Below are 20,427 nucleotides of genomic sequence, written 5' to 3'. Positions count from 1 at the left end.
CACTGGGCACTGCAGTCAGGAAAATGCCCAGGGCTTGGGTACTCAAGCCCCTGTCTCTTTGCTCAGATTCATCCTCTTCACTGGAGTTCATTATTTTAATTTTTCAAACAGAGCAGCCATGTGACCTTCAAGTTGAAATAAAATTAAAAACAGAGAGAAGAATGTACTGTGAATCTGTTTTTTTTTTTTTTCTGACAGGAGATGTGTGATTGGCAGCGCACTAGAAACTGGCCAGAACACCAGAGGTGCTGATGCTCAGCAGTGGCTCTCTAACACCATTCCCCAGCACCATCTCTGCTGTGGTGTCTGCCCTGCTATTCTGGTCTCACTTCCCCTGCTGGCGTGGCTCAGCAGAACATGGGCACACACACTTCTACTTCCTCTCCTCCCCCTAAGAACAAGCCCAGGCAAGCAGGAAAACTGATGAAATTTGGGCAGTCTTCCTTGAGCAGAGGGAGCTATTTGTTTAGGATTAGTAGGGTGCCAGAAAGAGGAAAGCATGGATGATGGGTTTTACTGGAGCAAATGCAAGATGGAATTAGACAAAAATGAGTGTCCACTCAGAGTGTCTAACTAAAGTTTGTATTTTTAGGGTATTATTGGACAAGACAGCCTTGCCTGCTATAGCATCACATAGCTTGCTTGTTTTTGGACAAATCTTAGTGAAATCTTATAGCTCATACAGCCAAATTTTCCAAACAGGTAGTGGAAGCATGATTTTGCAGGATATATGTATCAGATCCAATTCATAGTCTTTATTCACTCACGGCTTGAACAGATGAGACGGAATTTGTATTAAATTAATTTATATATTTTTAAGTGGCATGAATGTGTTGCTTCTATGGTTTGTCTTTGTTTTTTGCATGATAACATATAAGTTTGCTTTTCATGTTGTTTTTGTTCAGTTTCTGCAAACTAATTCTCCTGGCTGCAGTTTTTGCTTTTCTTGAAACAGGTTTTCCCTGCACTTAGTTTTCAGTTACCTTTTCTACCTCCGTATTATGTACTTTCCAGCTACAGAACCAAAGGAAATATTTAGGAATTTATCCAAATAATATAAGTAATTGGAATTGGCATCTAGAAACAAATTTAATTAATTTAGACAATCCAATCTTAAAATGGAAAACCCCTCTGTGTACTGTGCTGAGGTGTCACAGCAGTATATTGCTTGACCTGACAGTCCTTTAAGAGACTCCACAGTGTTGTTGCTTGCCCTGAAACACCTTGCAGGTAGGTGCCTACACATGGGGCAGCTAGAAAGGAGGGGAAGCAAGCTGCTTACACATTTGAAAGTGTGTGTTAATAAAAGAAGATTCATCCTCTGAAGGATAATTCAAGCCTTGCCACTGCTGGGCAAATGACTTGCACACTACATGAACATTTCTTGCTCCTTCTTGACTTCATTCACAACCTTGTGGCTTTTTCATCCTTTCTGCAAAAGAAGACATTACTCCCTGGAGAAGGTAGCTCTCCCACCCAGCTCCCTGGGCAGCATGATTGGTTAGGTGTTTTCCTGCGACCAGAAAGATGTACTTTGAATCCTACTGGACAGGGTTAGGAGCTGAACCTTTGCAAAAACTGTCCCTGCTGATAATACAGCGAAAGAATCATCATCACAATTTTTCAAAGGCGATGGGGCTATGCCACTTCTATGTTGCAAACAGCATGAACCTACATACATGGTGAGATCCTTTAGCAGCCAGGTGGGTGGGCACCAGCTTATGAACCTCATACAGGCACAGGTTGGAGAAAAGCATGATGATCTGCACTGCACCAAAGGCAGCATTTACCACCTGTGCAGTAGTAGCAGGGGCAATGCCTGAAAGCACTACAGCAGCTGCAGTCTAATAATCTATCAAGGATTTACACAAATTAAACAGTTTTTCTCTGGATTGCATGCTCAGGGGACAGTTTTAGGAACATGGAAATAAAAATTCTAGTTTTAGAGTCTACTGCTCCCACTAATAAGTAATGTTCTGCTTGCTTCCGCAAGCCATTACACCAATAAAATATAATCAATAGAAAGTATCATGGGAGGCAGATGGAGAACCCAGTCACCTTGAAGGCAAGGATTTTTCCCATGCCCTTACTTCTAAATGTGTACATAAACATGTGAACCAGACACAGCAATTTTTCATAACACAAACACAGTAGCTACTTTTATCTTTGCTGGAGCCTCAAAACCTGATGTCATGTAAAAGCATTCAGAAAAGGAATTTCTTCCCCATCCTGGTGTTCTCTGAAATTTCTCCATTTAAAGCTGCCAAACACACTGTGGTATGGATATGTTAAGATCCCTGGTCTCCAGGAGCAGATGGCTATGCGCAGAAGAGGGGTTCTGCTCTCAGAAGACTACTGCTGTGCAGCAAAAAAATGATGTCCTGGTCGAATCCCCTCTCATCTCCTGTGATCCCAGCCTTCTCTCTGGTGGGATGGGATGAAGAGCAGAAAAGGCATTGGCTCTGCAAAAGCACTGCTCAGGATAAGGGAGACATCCCTGAGTTATCCATCCTGAGATCAGCACAAATGCAATACACAGCTCCATACCAGCTACTGGGAAGAAATTAACTCTACCTAACCCACACCAGCACAATAGGCAAAATGGAAGACATACAAGGTACCACAAGACTTCCCAGATGTGCCTGTAACCAACTTTCCCCTCTTGTCAGAGGAAAACATAACCTTCCACATCTGTATGAGAGGATTTCAGAGCAGCAAGATTGCTGTATTATCTCTGGGGGTTTGGCACTTACCTTGTAGCCCCCTTCACAGGGATGTTGGATTTTGACCACACATATACATTATTGAAGAGTTTCATTTCTGAGAAAAACATCGGGTATTTTTTAATGACTCTAAACATTTTTCTTCACATTTATCAACCTGCTTTCTGATGATACTGAAGAGAAAATGATTCTATGACACATTTATGAATGACCTTATGACAGGTATAGAAGGATGACCCCACTACACACAGACATTTTCATCCCTTTGCAATCATCTACTTTATCATTCAGTAGGTGGTTAATGGAATTTGTCTTCATGTGTCATCTAGTACAATTTTCAGAGTGCAGCCACACGCTAACATCGATGATTAACATCTCAAATGTGATCAGTGCTACAGCAGTTTTAATCAAAAGGTAAAAAATCCCTTCTCTAAGGACTACATATGCAGTCCATTATTTAACTTGATTGAAAAACAAGTCATTTCGAAAATGAATGTGATAATTATGTTTGAGACTGACCCAACAGAGACATCAGTGAGAAGAGAGAACATGTAGAATCCAGCTGTTAACTGATTTTCGAGCTTCATTATTTCTGTTTATCAAACCCATCTACATTCAGACAAGACCTTGAGTTCTTGCTGTTTTCTGAGGTGTGACATGCTAGTGTGAACACAAGCTAAACTTTCACTTCTCCCAAAAGCAGAACAAAACACCACAAAAAAAATGGTAACAGACAAATTAATAGACAAAATCTGCCATTTCAAACCTTTATTTATTGTTTTGCAAATACATAGGAAGTACTTTGATGTTTAGTTTGCAGAGTTTACAGCACAGCTATGTTTTCTATGCTTTTTTTTTCTTTTTTCAGGGACAAAAAGTCAATAAAATATAAAGTGAAGTACAATGTAATAATATAGCAGAATCATCATCTTCTTCAGGACAGAGTTATCCACTGTCCTTGTCTTGTGAAGTGCTGTCAAGCAGGGAATTATTTCAGTCCCAATAAACCTTCATCCCCACGATACTGACTTTTGCAACTACTGCTCAGAGTATGCCTTACCTGTGAACCACACTTGTGTCCACAGAGAGGGAAATACTTAGGAGTGCTTTAATTTTTATTTTGCTTAACAAATGAATTTTAAAAGTGGATTCAAAGCTTGTTGCAATTAGCTTGTGCGGACTCATGACATTTTCATCACAATATCAATATTTTACCACAATCTTTTGTCCTCAAGGTAAAAAAAGTCACATGTGACATACATATCTTGTCTCCTGTTGCAACAGCATCATTGCTGTGTATGGAGAGAGCCTGTTCTCCTTTTATCCCCAATTTTCAGCACCATGGACTTCTGCTCTCTTGCATTAACACTGACACAAATAAGACACAGAACTCAAATGTACAGCACGTATGACAGTCTTCAAGTACTCTTCCACACTCTTGATCAAGTGTGATCCCCAAGTTGAAGAAAAACAAATAACCTCTTGCACAGACCTAAGCTTCTTTTTCCTCACAACATCCCTGTGAGGTAGGAAGAAAAACATCCCCTTTTCCAGCAACAGGAGACAAGGCAGAGAACACAGCTTTCATTCCACAAGGCAGTAAGTGGAGAACCAGAAAAACTGGAAATCAGGAATTCTTGGGTCCTAATTCTTTGATTCAGAAACCAAAGTGCTAAACTTCCAAACATTACCAAGTCATTAGTCTTTTTATAGCCATGTATTAATGACAACAATGGCTGCTGTGCGTGTACCAGCAAAGCAAAGCTCTATGGCAGAAACAGTATACACCTGCTCCTACCCTCAGACACTTCTCCTGTACTTTACAGATGTGTAAATGTTCACTGTAATTAACTAATCAATCCTACAACTAATGTAGCATAGGTAATTACAATAGATCAGCATTTTCATTTATAGATTTCTTTAAGACTTGCCCATCTATTTAAATGTTTGTGTTCTTTGGTCTTTTTGTTTTTGTGGGGTTTTTCCCCCCTCTGGATAAGTTAACAGTAACTGCCTCCCCCTGTATAATAGTTTTTGTAATTCTCCCCTAAAACCATCATCCATTTTGGGTACTCTATACAAGAGCTTTGAGTGAAGATGAACTAAATGCTTTCAAGGATTACACCTCAGAGTAGCTCTTCACCCATCTCTGGCCCTGAAGGCAAAGACAGGCACATTTTGCTGTGCACAGCAGCACAAGGGTCAGAATTGCCACTGAAGTTTCTTCACGGATTAGGGAAGAGGCCTCTGGGTTGCTCTATTCAAAAATGAAACTGTTTACAGTGAGCTAAAATAGTCAGGTTTTATTATATACAGATTTTTAATCTTCAAAACCTCTGTATGCAAAACTTGAGTCTGCTTTCACAGCAAAATAAATGGTCAAACTTGTATGGAGTGAGTGAGTAACACAGGGACTACATCTAAAGAGCCTAAATAGTGAAAACATGTGAAAACTAACATGCTGTGTTAAGATATCTGGAGCACTACAATAAATGCAGTTTCAAGTCTTCGATGCAAATTACATATCAATCAAATCACTTGTATATGTTAATCATGAAATTAGCACTGGTCTTTCAGTGTACAACACATTTCTTTCCCACAGCATCAGGTCTTGACTATAGATTCAGGCTACACAGGGCCTACCACCCACTACCAGCCACGAGTTCAAGTCACAGCTTAGTACTATGGGAACACTTTTGTACTGGCATAACGGTGTTTACAAAGGCATTTTGTTTATTTCTTTCTGGGATGAAGGGTAGCCTGTTATGATACTGACAAGAGATTATCACAGAATTGTTTAGGATAAGTGCAACTTCACAATATAATACCTCCAATCAAAGCAGTTTTACTGCTGTAAAACACATGTGTGGATCAAGTGAAATTTTGTAACTGTTCCATGAAAGAGAAGCATTTAGTGTTTTAGAATGGAAAAATGCTGTACAAAGGCTAGTACAAGAGCTAAATATTTCACAATATTTTGTGAATTTTGTCTGGTTGCCCAAGAAATGTGTCACATTCATTCCACAACACGCATTGACTAGGGTGAATCCCTTATTCACTTAGTATTAGAATGCCTTTCTATGTCATGTGCTTAACATGCTTATTACATGTATGATAGGCATTATGTAAATGTTTCCTTGTGCATCTACATTTTACTCGTTTTTCAGTAACTTAATATGCTCCAGTCCTGATGTCACACATTATGTCAGGAATTATTTTAACTGAAGTGTTTTACATGCTCCTATTTATACAAATGACAGAAATGACAGAAACCATTATATTGCAGAGAACACTGTATTTTAGTAAACGTCGATTTCCAGTCAATTCGTGCTCTGTATAATAAAGACATATTGTACTGATTTGGTACGTGAGATCCAAAGCTGTCATACTATCTGTTTGCAAAAGTAACAAACTATAAAAATGATTTTGTAATTAACAGGGAAAAGAAGGCCTTCATCAAAATTACTCTGAGATAATGTCTTTTTGCTTTGATTGTTATAAGTTATAATGAAATTGCATTCCAAACTCTTTAGATTTTGCTGGTGCCTTGACTGACAAGTGGTGCATATTGCTTTTACCCTTAACCATCTGTATTCCCTTCAGAAGAATCTTCAAAGTGTCCACGACCTTCTCTTCCCCTGTTTGTCTGTGAGACACTGGAAGGACAGACCTGACTCCAGAAACAATATTCATTTGGGAGTTGGGGAGAAGCATTACATCTGGAGAATAAGAGCAGTTCACATGGGAAATTGTGCAGCTACCAGTTGTCTGCATGAGGACAGACACTTTTTCATCTTCATCTTTCACACTAGCCCCATTCTAGCTTGTATGACTGAAACATGAAGGGTCATAGTTGGACCTTGGGAGGTGTAGGCCTCTCAATACCAACAGCCACACACTGTGGAAACAGCAGATATATTTAGGTCCCAATTATTTCCACTTGTTTAAACAATTTTGTTACAGACCGATGGAAAGGTTCAGGAAAAGGAACATCCATATTCCAAATATCTCTCTACAGGATACATATATTTGTTATAGATCACTCCAGAAAACAAAAACCAACACCTTTACAGGAAAATGGACATGGTAAGTGCTGCAGTTCCAGAGTAACAGATTTCAGGAAACACAGAGGCAATCATAAGTTTTGCATGTTTTTTTCTAATTCTATGTAAAAATACCTAGTATTTGGCAGAGACACTACAAGGCATTTTTTTTTTCTTTTTTACAATGACCATTAACATTTTACTATAATATGATTCAAAACTTAGAGAATATATTCACCAACCCAATAAAGTTGCTAATGTTATGAAAGCAGAATACAATTAGGCTTATAGTCACAGCCTGAGTTGAACTATCTGGAAACTACTTAGAGAGCCCTTAAAAATAAGAAAAGGAAAAAAAAAAAAGTAAAATTGCAAGACAGTCATCAATTTCTTCCATTTGCAAACAAGCCTTCTTAGGAATTAAGCCCAGTCTGTAATTCACATTTAAATCTGCCTCATTGGTATTAGTTTCGGTGAAACCTAGCAAAAAGGAGGGAAAAAAAACCAACAACAGTTGTCATACAGATAAGATCTAGCAGTCCAACCCACCCTTCACTCCCACCTGTATCAGCTATGTACCACTGAAGACTAGACACTATACTTATTTAACCTGCCATATTTGCAGTATGTCAGAGATAAACACTATCACAATTAAATTTTCTGATGCAAGAATTAAAGATATGTGTGGTGCTAGTACCCAGACTCCCAATTTCATTTATTTTGAGATAGGTTATTGGTGTAAGAATGCAAGCATACTAAAGTTGGGCAAATTAACCTGTACTTGCACCCTGCAAAGTCTTCTGTACAGAAACAGTCAACTGAGTTTTAGAACATGCATGTTAGCAGGGGATATGCAAAGGTATACATATACAATAAACACTCTGCATCTATTGTATGTCGATACATTTGATAGGATTATTTGTTTGATGATATCATACAATATCAAATTTATATTTCCTTTTTTTAAATGCCTTTCTTCCGTTCACACTCAATTTTATCTCTTTAATGATTATGTAGTTAATGAATTCAAATTTTGCTTTTTTTGAAAAAACTTTGCATTTTCCCATTCACATTTATTTTTTTTATAAGGATGCATTTATGTATTCTATTGTTTTAATTCATTCACTCACAAAATTAAATAAGTGATATTGTAAGATGTATAGCAGACAAAAAATGAAATACAGTAAGCCTAAATGGGAAGGTAGATGAGGGAAGAAGGTGTAAATAGTAACAATACAGAGAAGACTTTATAGACCAGCAGTGGTTAACATTTGCTTGAACTCTCACTACAGGTCTACACAAAACCCCTGAAGAACAAGTCTCCACAGAAGATCCAAGCCTCTTTAATTACATCCTGTTCCCAGCACAGTGCCCCAGATCAGTAATAACTCACGTGATCTTACTTTTTCAGAACGAAAAACAGTTCCGTGGCTAATCTGGCTCCTAGTTGATTAATGTGCCCCACAGAAGCATCACCTACTGCATCCTCCTGACTCCATAACCCATCTTTTTCAGTTAATAGTACTAAAGAAGCTATTAATGAAAGAATATTATGCAAGCACCTTTTCAAGCATTAATGCCTCTTTCTTTTAGAGGTACAGGGCTGAATTTTCTCTACCACTTAGATTTCCACCTGACCTTTCCTCCAGCCGCTATGTATCATCATCTACAACCTTATGAGAATAGCCACAGAGGAAAACTTAGTTCATGAAGAATGTGTTTACTGTATCAAATGGTAATGAAACATTTTCAGTGGATGGCAACAATTCATTGATTTTTTTTCAAAGTTGTGTGTGAACTAGAATAATAAATACATTATTTATCAGCATTCCTGGATTAGTTCCAGTAGTGTTTCAACATTTCAAAGTCCATGTTACTATGTGCCTCACTTTATTTGGGCTTATTTCTGCCACAGCCAGGGATGGTTCCATCAAAATAAAGCTAAACACTGGAGGATGAAGATAGAAGCACTAAAATTTGTATTCTGCAAACAATGACAAAGGCAATTATTGGAGAAATTTCTATTTTTTTCTGATGTTGTAGATTTCATTACCATCAAAACCTCAAGCATTTTACATTTGACGAGCATATTACATTAAATGTGGTGTCTGCACATCTGACGCTAACAGCTGTCATTTGTGTGTACCACTCTCCACTTCAGATGGGTCTGATGCCCATGAGTCTGATGTGCCACAATGTCTGCTCAAGATAATGGAGGTGGTGAGAGCCCAGCACCACACAGAACTGGACCCAAATGCAACTTTTGCTCTAACTAAAATGTGATTAAAACAAGCAGAAAAATGCCAATGCAAATGGCTTGTGCTTGGAAAACAAGGAGTAATCAAGTCTGAAATATAGAAAGCATTTCAGGACTCCCTGAGTCCACTGCTTTAAATCTCACTAGAGACAGTCAATCAAGTTTCACCCTGTGCTAAGAGCACAGCATTTAGTAAGGGCTGAAAGGGCTTAATGCAAACTGTATTCACAGTGCAGAGCTTCAGAGATGCTACTTTCTTATGGTACCTCCTAAGCAACATATTCTTAATATAATTTCGCTTACAGGAAGAACACCTCGGAAGCTTCAAATAGTTTGCTAATGCTAGACAGGTAATGTCTAAATTTAGCTAATGCTCTGGGAGGAGTTTGCCTTTGTAGTCCAGTGCATGGCCTCCCAACTGGTAAGAAGACACCTGGGCTCTGGGGCTTGCTGCAGTTCAAGCCTGTTGAATCTCTGATTCCCAAACCAAAGTACCCTTTTCAGCTACACAAACAGCCCTCTGCTTATTTCATTGAATATCTATGAAGTGAGCATTCTTTAAGGTTCTGATTCTGAATGAGGCTGAATCCTGGTAAGATCCACTGACCTTAACAAGTAAGCAACAGCAAGTTACTGTTTAAAAATTTAAAATGAGCCTCTGAAAAAAAAAAGAAATAAAATAAAAAGCATATTTTTTAAATTAATAAAACTTGCTTACCTCTTATTAACACCTATTTTTTCATTTCAGAGAAATGCAAACCCCAACTCTAACATCAAATATATATATATATATAATATAAAAATCTCTTCTTACAGGTTTTTGCAGCAGGGGTTATTGATCAGGAAAAAAACCCCACAAACCTCCATTTAAAAATCAACTCAATCTTGCAACAGCCTCAAAAGAAAATGTTCCTCAAAGGAAAATATATTTCCAGAAAATAAAATCTATATTCTGTATCATTTTGAACTCAGTGGTTGAACTTGGACAGACAATTCCTTATTAAACATACATTAGCCTTGGCAGATGCTTTTTCTATACTCCATGTTATCTTTGAAGAACATTTTGAAAAAACAAGCTTTAAGATTAAGGGGAAAAAAAGATTGTGGTGGGGGGATTTGTGACTTATCCTGATAATTTTTATAATTAAATACATCTGCAAAAGTATGTTCTGTCACGGTCTCATCAATGGTAAAAGGCAGTACAAGTCCAAACAGATTGCCTGCCAAGGTGATCTATATGCTAGGCTACAGCAAATCTTATTTAAGCATGCAAGATAAGCCAACATTTTGTCTTCACAGCACAGTAAAATCGAGGGCGGATTGTTTATTTTTTAAATGATGCCAGTCTATAATGAAGATTGTTGACTCTAAATCATGTTTCTTTTGACATTTTGTTTTGCAAATGTTCTTTGGGAGATGTTTTTCCAAGTAAGTAAGCAGGCTGTGAAATGGAATTGTATAGTCAAACATGTCTCAAATATGGCCATATAGAGCATGAAGTTCTCCTCTCCAAAGGAGAGCAGTCTACATGGGGTGAGGCAGTTACATACAAAGATACAGCCATCTCTGAGAATCTCATTTTTAGTGAACTTAGAGACATCTGTTTTATTTCAGATCATACACTGCATCTACTGGGAAAAAAGCCACTAGAAAAAGGGGTCAGCTCTTCATTTTCCCCTGATTAGTTCTGAGTTAAACTGGAAAAATATATGATCCTGCTTTTACAGTGGCAATACAATATCACTAAAGCTCCTGTCACCAATATAAATATATCCAAGATGTCTCATTCAGTGAACATAAATAATCACAAGCACAACTGTTACTCTTGCAAGAAAGCCTGAGGCAGAGTTTTGAAATGTGAAAAGAAAGGACCAAGAATGCTGCAGTCTAAATAACCACCTATCACTATGCTCAAATCCCTATTTTTTGAAATTCAAAACTAAGCAAAGAACCTGTAGTTGTTTGCTATATATGAAATTCAGGCCACCAAGGGTCCAATATTACATAACATCAACCCAGTCTTGTTGTCAAAGATTTCAACAGAAGATCTGGTAACGATTTCAGTGACAGCAGGACTGGGACACCATGGCCTGGAAGCACTCTTTACAGGATGAGTGGGGGGAAAAAGCAAGAAACGTATAGTGAGCTTCCATGCCACAGATTTAACAAATAATTGAGGTTCATATCATGCTTTCAGTCTGCAGTGCTGTAGGGACTGTGGGCACTCTTGTAAGGAGCCATCAGTACATCATCCTGACACCTGCATGTGCTCTGGCATAGGTACGCACTTTGCAAACAAGCATTGCTGTGCAAGCATTTATGCAAGCCACTGCTTTCAAGGTAAGTGCGTGTAAATGCATAAACCAAGAAGCATCTACATTTTTCATGCCCACAGCTTGTGATTTCATGCATGACTGCAGCAGCTGAACAAAGCAGACTGTGCTGGAGTTTGCTTTCTGAAGAACTAGGAAATGGTGCCTGTGAAGGGTCCCTTCCTGGTCCTAGAGCGACATATCCCAGGGAGCCAGACAGAGCACTGTTCCAATACCTCTCATCAACTCCTAACTGCAGGCTACACTAAAGATTTGAAGTTTGTATCACTCCTTTGTAACATTTCCAGGAAAGCACCAAGGAACAGTGGGTGTTGTTAATCTTTTCTTTGGACCTAACTGTCTTGCCCTATCACACCTGCTGCAAAGCCTAATCTCATAGCCTATCATTTTAACCTTATCACTTCTTTCTCTGAATTTTTTGTTTGCTTCTGCTTTCACTGCCTTGAGCATAGGCAGCTGGCCTTTACTTTGGGAAATACCACTTAACTGAATAGGTATCTCTTGTTCATCTCACCCAAAAAAAACCCAGATCCTTTCAAACGGGCAGGTTTGGAACAAGTAAGGAGTGTTTTCAGTGTCTTCTGAAAACAGCAGTCCTTTCCTGTAGTTTATATCTATTTAAAAGGTTACTAAATATTGCACCTTCAAATTCATCAGGACGTTACTCCCCAAATTAAATCCAAAAGAACAAAACAAAGCAACTGCAACAGATATAAACCTAAATGGTTAATTTTTATGTTTTACTTCTGGGTACTAGCTGCTTGACAGGCAGATCAGCCTAAGAAAAAGTAGTCCTGACATTATCACAGTTCTAAAAAATTGGTAGTTTTTTACTAGATCAAAGTCAGAAGCCGAATGAATCATTTAATTTCCATGCAGAACTGCTGTATGTGGAAGGTTGCTTCCACTTTAAATTGAAAAATAATAATGACTTCCCTAAAATATTACATGGAAAGTTAGTAACCTAACATAGTTAGGTTAAACAAAGTGATTCTGTAGCAGCTTCCTGCACTCTGTAGTTGCAGGCCACTAGTCTTTAATCCAACATCTTTTTCTTAGATAATTAAAGGTACTTTCAGCAGTGAACAGACCTTTATTTAAAATATCTAAGGAGAAACATACACAATCATATATAGTTATTAGAAATGGTCTCTTATGGACACAGTAAATATATGAAATTTCACAGGTTTATTGCTTAGAAAGTTTTCTTACTACCAAAATTATGCTCAAAGCCTAAATAAAAAACCCTTGCACATACTAAATGCTCTGCAGTCTGTCAATTAGATGCCATAGCCATGCAATGAAACTCTGCAAAAAGGAGTATTTTACTTCATTACTAAATATACCAGAACTATTTTTGCAGCACAGTTTGTACACTGTCATACTTGCTGCCCTTGCCAAAGGAGGCTTGAACTGCTTCAGTCTTTTCTGAAGAAAAGATTTTGAAATGTTGATGTAGGACAGGACAAGAAGAAACTATATTATCAACTGCACATGCAATCAGTTACACTCTAGAGTGCTACAGCTTTCAATTAGTAAAGCAGTTTTGTGTTTGCACTGCATGAGACTTAAGAATGAATGTGAATGTCAAAAGGCAGGGGCTTTCTGGATTAATGCAGAGCATAAGTTTCATTTGTACAAGGCAGTCTTACAGCATTAGTTCATGGGTACTACCAACACAGAGGGGACAACTGTAGTGACTCCTGTCAAGAAGAGTCATAACTCCACCTAAAGATAGCATGGAAACTTAGCTACAGACAGTTAGGCAAACTAACTTATACAGTGAGAAAATAAATATTTATCCGTCTCTCAGAAATTAATCAGCTCCCATCTTCAAAGCATAGAAGTTTCCCTCCTGCTTGTCTTTTTACTCTTAGTTATTTCTCCATCTCTCCTGTTTTTCCTAGATTCTGATGCTTCTGACATCATCACATTATATTAGCCCCACATTATCTTTCATTGTAAATCCCAAAGATAATCTATTCAGTCCTCACCTATAAATATGAAGCTTCAACTACAAACCTTCATGTGATAAGTATTTGTGGAGAATGTTTGTTCTGACTCAAAACTGTACTGGTTTGTAAAATTACTTACTGTGAAGTCACAGCCAGTGCTTTTCTTGATGTCATCTACTGTCAGTCCTTCCCAGATTTCTATGAGGGTCAATCCCTTCTTCTTGTCCACATCAAACACTGCCTATTAAGTTCAAAAAGCACAAAATTATTTTTTATTATTTAAAGAGAAAATGAGGATGTAAATGCTGTAACATTGTACAAAATGGTGTGCTGAAGTAGATAGTACTCCTTTGGTAACATAAGATGCCACTTTTCACTTTCATGACTGACCAATAAAGACTTCTGCTACATTTATTTGTAGCAAAAAAGAGAATCTAGAATGTGTTAGAATATCTAGAATCGAGTTTTGTGGGGATAAAGTACAACTGTTGATCACTGCAGCAAATGAGGACCATGCCTGCTGCGCCAATCTGGTGAGAATGGGAGGTTCAAAGGAAAGCATTGAGATGTCCTTTGCTGCAAGACAATGTGTCTTGCAAGACATTGAAGAACCGAGAAACCACAAAATAAACAGGGGAGGAGAATGTCTCCCTCATTTTTTAATTTCATTTCATGGCCAGCAGAGAGATCATCTTTGGCTGACTATAAGTTTCTCCAACAGCTATTGGATACCCAATGCAAATGCTAGAATTTTTAGAAGCTAGCAGTGAAAGACAAGATTCCCTGCAGTATTTTTAAAAGAAAGAGAGGAATAGGCTAAAGGAGCAAAGGCTGTTCAGTCTGATGTCTTCATAAGATATGCACTCTACCTCTGAGACTTACAAGTGCATCGAATAAAAATACCTGTAAAACAATATGCACTTAAATAGTGTCTACCAGAGGGAGATACACAGGTTGCAAGTCAGTTGCTAGGGAAACCATAAGGTCTGAAGTAATTTTCCCTAAAAATAAAAGTTTAGTAGCAAAAGACTGGCAAAGCTTGAACTTGAAATGAAAGTGAAGCCCTAAGCTTATCACAGAAGTGTCCTGAAGTCTGCTTGTCCTCTGGGCAGATGAAACTGCTTTTTATGAGGCTGGAAAAGGAAAACTTCTTTAAGTCTTAAAAGAGAAGCTGGGCATAAATAACATTCCAGGACCCTAGTGTGGAAATAGAATTTGCAACACTATGTTGTTGCACATTTGTATCATTTCCTAATAAAGGCACAAGATTTGGTAATTGATGCATATTAGAGACATTTCTACTCGTTTGTTTTCTATTAGTCCTTGTTCCCTCTCATGTTCTTTGTACCTTACATTTGTATGTGGTCAGTTGGTAGAAGACTAATTAAAAAAATTCCATACTTAAAAACAAATACCATATTTTAACGTATTATTTCCATATTTTGATATATTTTCCCTTACTTTGTGAAGAAAAATAATTTAGATTTAGCAATATCACACCATGAGAAAGCAAATTCTTCATCAGCACTTTGAGGCATTCTACTTGGCATGATAGATGGCTCACAGAGGGACTACGCTATGTCGTGGAAAATGTAAACAACAAAAATAAAAGGAGTATGATTACAGCAAAAAACCTTAAGTCACTTATTCTTTGCTGAAAAAATTCACTAATGTACTTTGTGCAGCAGCAGTATAACTGCTCATGTGTACTTCCACTGGAGAATAAATTGCTTCACGAATGGAATCAAGTAAGGACAAAAGAACTAAAGCTCTGCTACAGCCATAGGTTTCTCTGAAACAGTGTGTAATATACATGAAAGAAGATGCCAACTGTGTGCCCGCATACGTGTGCTCTGCTGAAAAAAAAACAACAAACAAAAAAAACAAAAGGACAAGCACAAACAAAAAAAACCCTACCAAAAGCAAACAACAATGCCCCTTCACCTCCCTACCTGTGATTACAGCCATGTTTGAAAATCTGCATGTCAAAGCAAATTTTCAGAAATACTTTGGGGGGAAAAGCATTCCTGAAAATAAAGGAAATTCACACTTTCCATGCCTGTTATATATGGCATCTTTGTTCTGAAGGCAGCTAAGGGTACAGTTCAGTATGCTAGATGTCAAAACTTTTAAAGGAAAAGTATGAGCTCCAAGACCTCTGGATCTGAGCTCCAAGGCCATATTTTCCCTTTGGTGACAACAGATACTGAACATATTCTTCACTTTTGCTAAACTTTGCTACTGTTTTTAGGGATAGAGGAAGAAATTATTAACAAGGAATCAAGAAAAGTACTTTACCTTTTCTGTAATGATGCGGTCAACACATTGTTTCCCGGTAAGTGGTAAACTGCATTTTTCCAAGATTTTATGGACATTGCCCTGTGTTTTACAATATAAAAATATTAGTTTTTAAAAAATTCAAATATGTTTATGAAAATCACAGCTGTAGCCATTCAATGTTATTTAAACATTCAATGTGCTCAGGACACTCTTCAAACTCACTTCTATGGCTGACGGGTAAGAACCTTACTATGCCACTGAGCGGACTCCTGAGTTTAGAAGTCCTGCACAATGCTGCTTAATAATCTGCCCTTCCTGCTACAACGTGAGTACAAGAGAAACATGAAACCTCACTGATGACACATGAAGGACAACAATTAGGGAACAACATTATGGGCAACATATTTTCCTGTCTCATTGTTTATCACAAACAGTATGTGCACATCAGCCACACACAGAGGAACTTCAAATCCCCAGAGTTCAGGTGCACAGTCACTCTCTCAAAACAGTAAATCCAGTTTATTTACCCATATGGTCTCTGGGAAAGTCCTTGTCTTTTTTTCCTTTCTTTTTCTTCATTTTGTAAAAATAATAGCTCAAAAATGGTTCTAGATTATACTAAGTTAATGTAGGCTGCAAGAATTCTGAATAGATATAAGGCAGATGGATCATTACTTTTTTTTGGTCAGTATTTGTGTTTTACAGAAGTAGCATTAAGTGCACACTTCTGCTGTTACCCCATGCTTTTATTATTCTGTCTAATTATCAATTATCAGTTACGCATTTCAAAACTCTCAGAGTATAACGTCTCATTTCACTATTTAGAATCATCAGTTTACCTTAAGGCTTAATCAGGGGCCATCTTACAGCCAGTTTGACTCCTGAGTGATAACACAATGAGCAATCCATGTGACTTTGAATTTATCTTTCTCTGTGAGGAACTATTTCTTCATTCTAGTTACTTTCAATTGATCTACTTATATCCTGTTCATCTTGAGAAAATCCTTGTGCAATTTGCCTGAGCCAAGATTAATCTGTGCTATTTGTATATCTTCAGTAACATATTGGATACACTTTTCAGTCCTGTGAAATGAAGTGTCTCTTCATGGTACCTAATTGAGGTTGAAAGGTATGGACTTAACAGAGGTGACAGGTTGACTGGCTCCTGTGACCCTGAGAACTGATACATTTGAGCTTCTTAACACTTGAGTTGAAGATTATTGTATTACATGCTAGCCTTAAAGATGAAATGCATTTCCTGATCTTTTCAAAGGTTGGACTCAATGATCTTAGAGGCCTTTTTCACCCTAAATAATACTGTGACTTTTGAAAGATATCCATTGGGGCACTGTAAGAAGAGGGATTTAAATGGAGCTGCATGATTTTTACCATCTGAATTTATTCAGATTTATTCAGGATTTGTTCAGAAAAAGGAAAAGACTATTGTGTAGATACATAAAACCTTAGGTGTTCCAGTCTGCTTTAAATAAAAACTCCTGCTGTTGAAGAACAAAAATGTCCTTAGTCTTCCACAACACTTTAAAACCAGAACTTTTCACAGTATGACAAAGGAGTTTTCAATTCAGAGTTCCATGTTTCAGTCATATCCAAATCAAGTGCTTAAAACCAGTCTCCATTCTGTTTTTCTGAACAGTGTAGACAACTCATTTCACAACAATAACCAGACAATTGTTCCCAAATGGAACAATTACCAGCCCTCTACTGTGTTTTGCAAAACATGTCAGTGGTGGTATGGGGCTAAGAACCTGACTTCTAATTCTCTCAGGCAGTACTTAGCAAATTAGACACAAATGCACAGGGACTGTTTAGATGTTAAATAACAAGCTTATATTCTATTATTCTTTTCTTCATGCCTATGAAAGAAGAGGTAATTTAGCAAAAAATACATTAAGAAAAACTAATGGATTTGACATAAGGTCCATTTGCTAAGTGTCTTTCAGTGGCCTAAACATATAGAGTAAAAATTGAAATATTCTTCAGTAGATATGCCCTCTTGGTTCCTGATATGCTATAATGCACAGATTTTCTGAGGCAGAGACTGCTTCCAGGCAGAGGTATTTAATTTGTCATTGATGAACTCATCCTCATAAAATAGTTTAGCTCCTTCTATATAGACTTAATTCCTTGAGATTTTTGCATCATTCTGCTATCATCTACAACTTCATTAGCTGGCTCTGGAAAGTGTTCTTGTTTCAACTTCTCAGTCAGTTATCCCTACTTAATTAATGAGGCAGCGGCAATTCTGCATCTACCTTCTCCATTCCCTCATCATTTTGTGTACTTGTCTCTTACCCTTCCTCAAAAGCAGTTCTTAAACTGAAAATTCTTCTATAAAGCCGATTTCATGTTTTCTCATGTATCTTCTGTACATCTTGGTTTTCATTACATGTAAAGACTTAAGTAATTTAAAATGTAATTAACTTGGGACTGAGCAGATTTGTTTATATTTTTAACATACTTCATATCAGAGTTTTAATAGAGTAGAATTCCTTGAGTATTTATGAGTAGTAAAACAGCTACTAGTTCCACCATCGTAATTTAGTGTAAATTATATTCTGCCTCTGCTGCAAGGACTCAGCCTATTTCTATGTTAAAAAGCTGCAACATATGTACTGAAAGATGGGCTATTAAACTCTTAGAAAATTTACTTTAATGTTTCACCAGCCATTCCTATTATTAAAAGATAACAAGCAACCAAACTTGAAAAGGATTAGAAGATCCTTCACAAGATCATAAATCATACAAAACTAGCACAAGAACTACCACTTGCAGCACCTCTTGAACATGTCCGTTGAAGGCATTGCCCATACCCTATGTCTTCCACTGTATTTCCATTCATCAAATCCTGACTGCTGTTGATTTACAGGAAATTTTCATGTCTGATGGTAGATTTCCTGTTTATTTGGAGAATAAGATTACAGAAACTTCCCGTTACTAAAGAGCCACCAAACACAAGAGACTGTCTCAGTACATGCAGCCTTGCTCTTTCACTCAATAGCACACTGGACTTCGAGCAGGATGAAGGATTGCTCCTCTGATCAGACATTCAGATACAGTAAGTTTTCAATAAAATACGCGGTGTAAAGAATTGAAAACCCATGAATAGAAAATCAGCTCTGGAAGATATAGTCACTCCCAGCAAAACGCTTCTCACTTTCAGAAGTGGCCTCATGGGTGCTATATTTACTTGGCTATTTAAAAACAAAATAAAGGAAGTGCACCTGAAAACTCTAACATCATTTTTGATCTCTAAGCACTAGATTTCTACATGACATCATCTTCATATCTGACCAAGCAAGAATCGCTATGAAGACCCCAGAAAAAGCCTAGGTAAGAGGAAAAGGTGCCATTTTAAAAGAAGAATAAAATAAAAATATTGCATATTGTTAATTTGGCAGTGCCTTCATACAAAACCAGAAGAAATAATTAATGAAAACCTGTAACTGGCTCTCCAGAAGTGCATGCCAGGCACACCATGCACACAAGTACCCAAAGTAGGTATACATATGCCAAATAAATAATTCTCTGCCTGACCAGTTCAAAACAGTGAACCTATCTCTGTCTTCATTCTTTTCCTGTTTCAGTACTCCTACAGACAAAACAAAAACTACCCAGCTGTTACCTCTGTCTCTCTTTTCTTTGCCTCCTTTGGGCTCTGTTCTCTGTGGATTTAACTTTCTATAGTCTCCCAGCCTCCTCTGGGCTGAATTCTCTGTAGATACAGCTCTCTATAGTCCCCCAGCCTCCTCTGGGCTGAATTCTCTTTAGATACAGTTTTTCTCTAACTCCCAGCCTCCTCTGGGCTGAATTCTCTGTAGATACAGTCTTTCTCTAATTCCCCAGCCTCCTCTGGGCTGAATTCTTCCGGGATCCTCCCTCATGGGGAGTTCCACTTATCTCAGTTCTCGTCACTCGAAGAAAGCTCCCGGACTCATTAGGTTCTGATTTCTCGGGTTTATTAAAGGATCTTTACAAAACTTGGCAGGTCCATCCAGACTAACTGCACAAGCTTAAATCACCACAGCCTGGCTCATCTTGTTCTAATGATACAAAATGGCCCCGAACCACGCAGCCTTTTCACTCTTATACTAACTTTTATCCTATTAACTACAGACACGTGTATTGTTATCATATTTCAACAAATAAGTTTTCTATATCTACTCACGTAATTAAAAGTGCGACTAACTCTAAACCAATTATATTCTGTGCTTTTATAAACTGCAGAAGCATGGAGAAGGAGGAAGAAGAAGGACTAAAAACTACACCCTTTTTCCTCCATCTTTACTCCATGTGTGGAACCCTCTTAAAACTTATACTTTCACCTCTGTGTCAAAAAAACTATTTTTCTACTTCTTATTCAATCTCCTACAAACTCTGGCTTATTCAGGGATATTTGGAAGCCTTTTTATCAGTATTATATACAATTGATGTACTCTTTAAAGAACCACATAGACAGAGAAATGTTCCTGCATTTCTAGACTCCTACACCCAGCAAACAATTTCCAAACACTGTTTTGGAAAAATATTTTAGCAATAGTAGCTTTATAAGAAAAATGGGTTTGAATAATTATATTGTGTGTGCACTCTAAGCCTCAACCTAATTCCACACTAAGTAGACATTTAACATAAATATTTATTCAGATCACATTAATACCTGAAGTATGTCTGAGCAAATGGATAACTCCCTATGTTACTACAGTTTTTAGGGGACTGTGTGATAGTGATGAAAGTCATAAAGATTCCTAGAGAATTCATTTTATACTTTCATTTATTTATTTATGCATACGAATATGAAAACTGTCAGGTTAAACTCAG

The 20,427-nt window shown here is 37.5% G+C and overlaps 1 protein-coding gene across 1 annotated transcript in view; it reads right to left on the bottom strand.

Moving 5' to 3' along the window:
• Positions 1-3,476: 3,476 nt before the first annotated feature.
• Positions 3,477-20,427, bottom strand: part of OXCT1 (3-oxoacid CoA-transferase 1) — an 85,588-nt gene continuing 68,637 nt past the window's right edge. Inside the window, exons 15-17 of the mRNA XM_058864832.1 lie at positions 15,610-15,690; positions 13,451-13,552; positions 3,477-7,246 (exon numbers count right to left, since the gene is read on the bottom strand). Coding sequence (XP_058720815.1) covers positions 7,211-7,246; positions 13,451-13,552; positions 15,610-15,690 — 219 coding nt within the window. The 3' untranslated portion in view covers positions 3,477-7,210. The remainder of the gene's footprint in view (positions 7,247-13,450; positions 13,553-15,609; positions 15,691-20,427) is intronic.

Source organism: Poecile atricapillus, chromosome Z, assembly GCF_030490865.1.
Source record: "Poecile atricapillus isolate bPoeAtr1 chromosome Z, bPoeAtr1.hap1, whole genome shotgun sequence".
Classification (NCBI taxonomy): domain Eukaryota; kingdom Metazoa; phylum Chordata; class Aves; order Passeriformes; family Paridae; genus Poecile; species Poecile atricapillus.
This window is presented reverse-complemented; position numbering and strand designations above follow the sequence as displayed.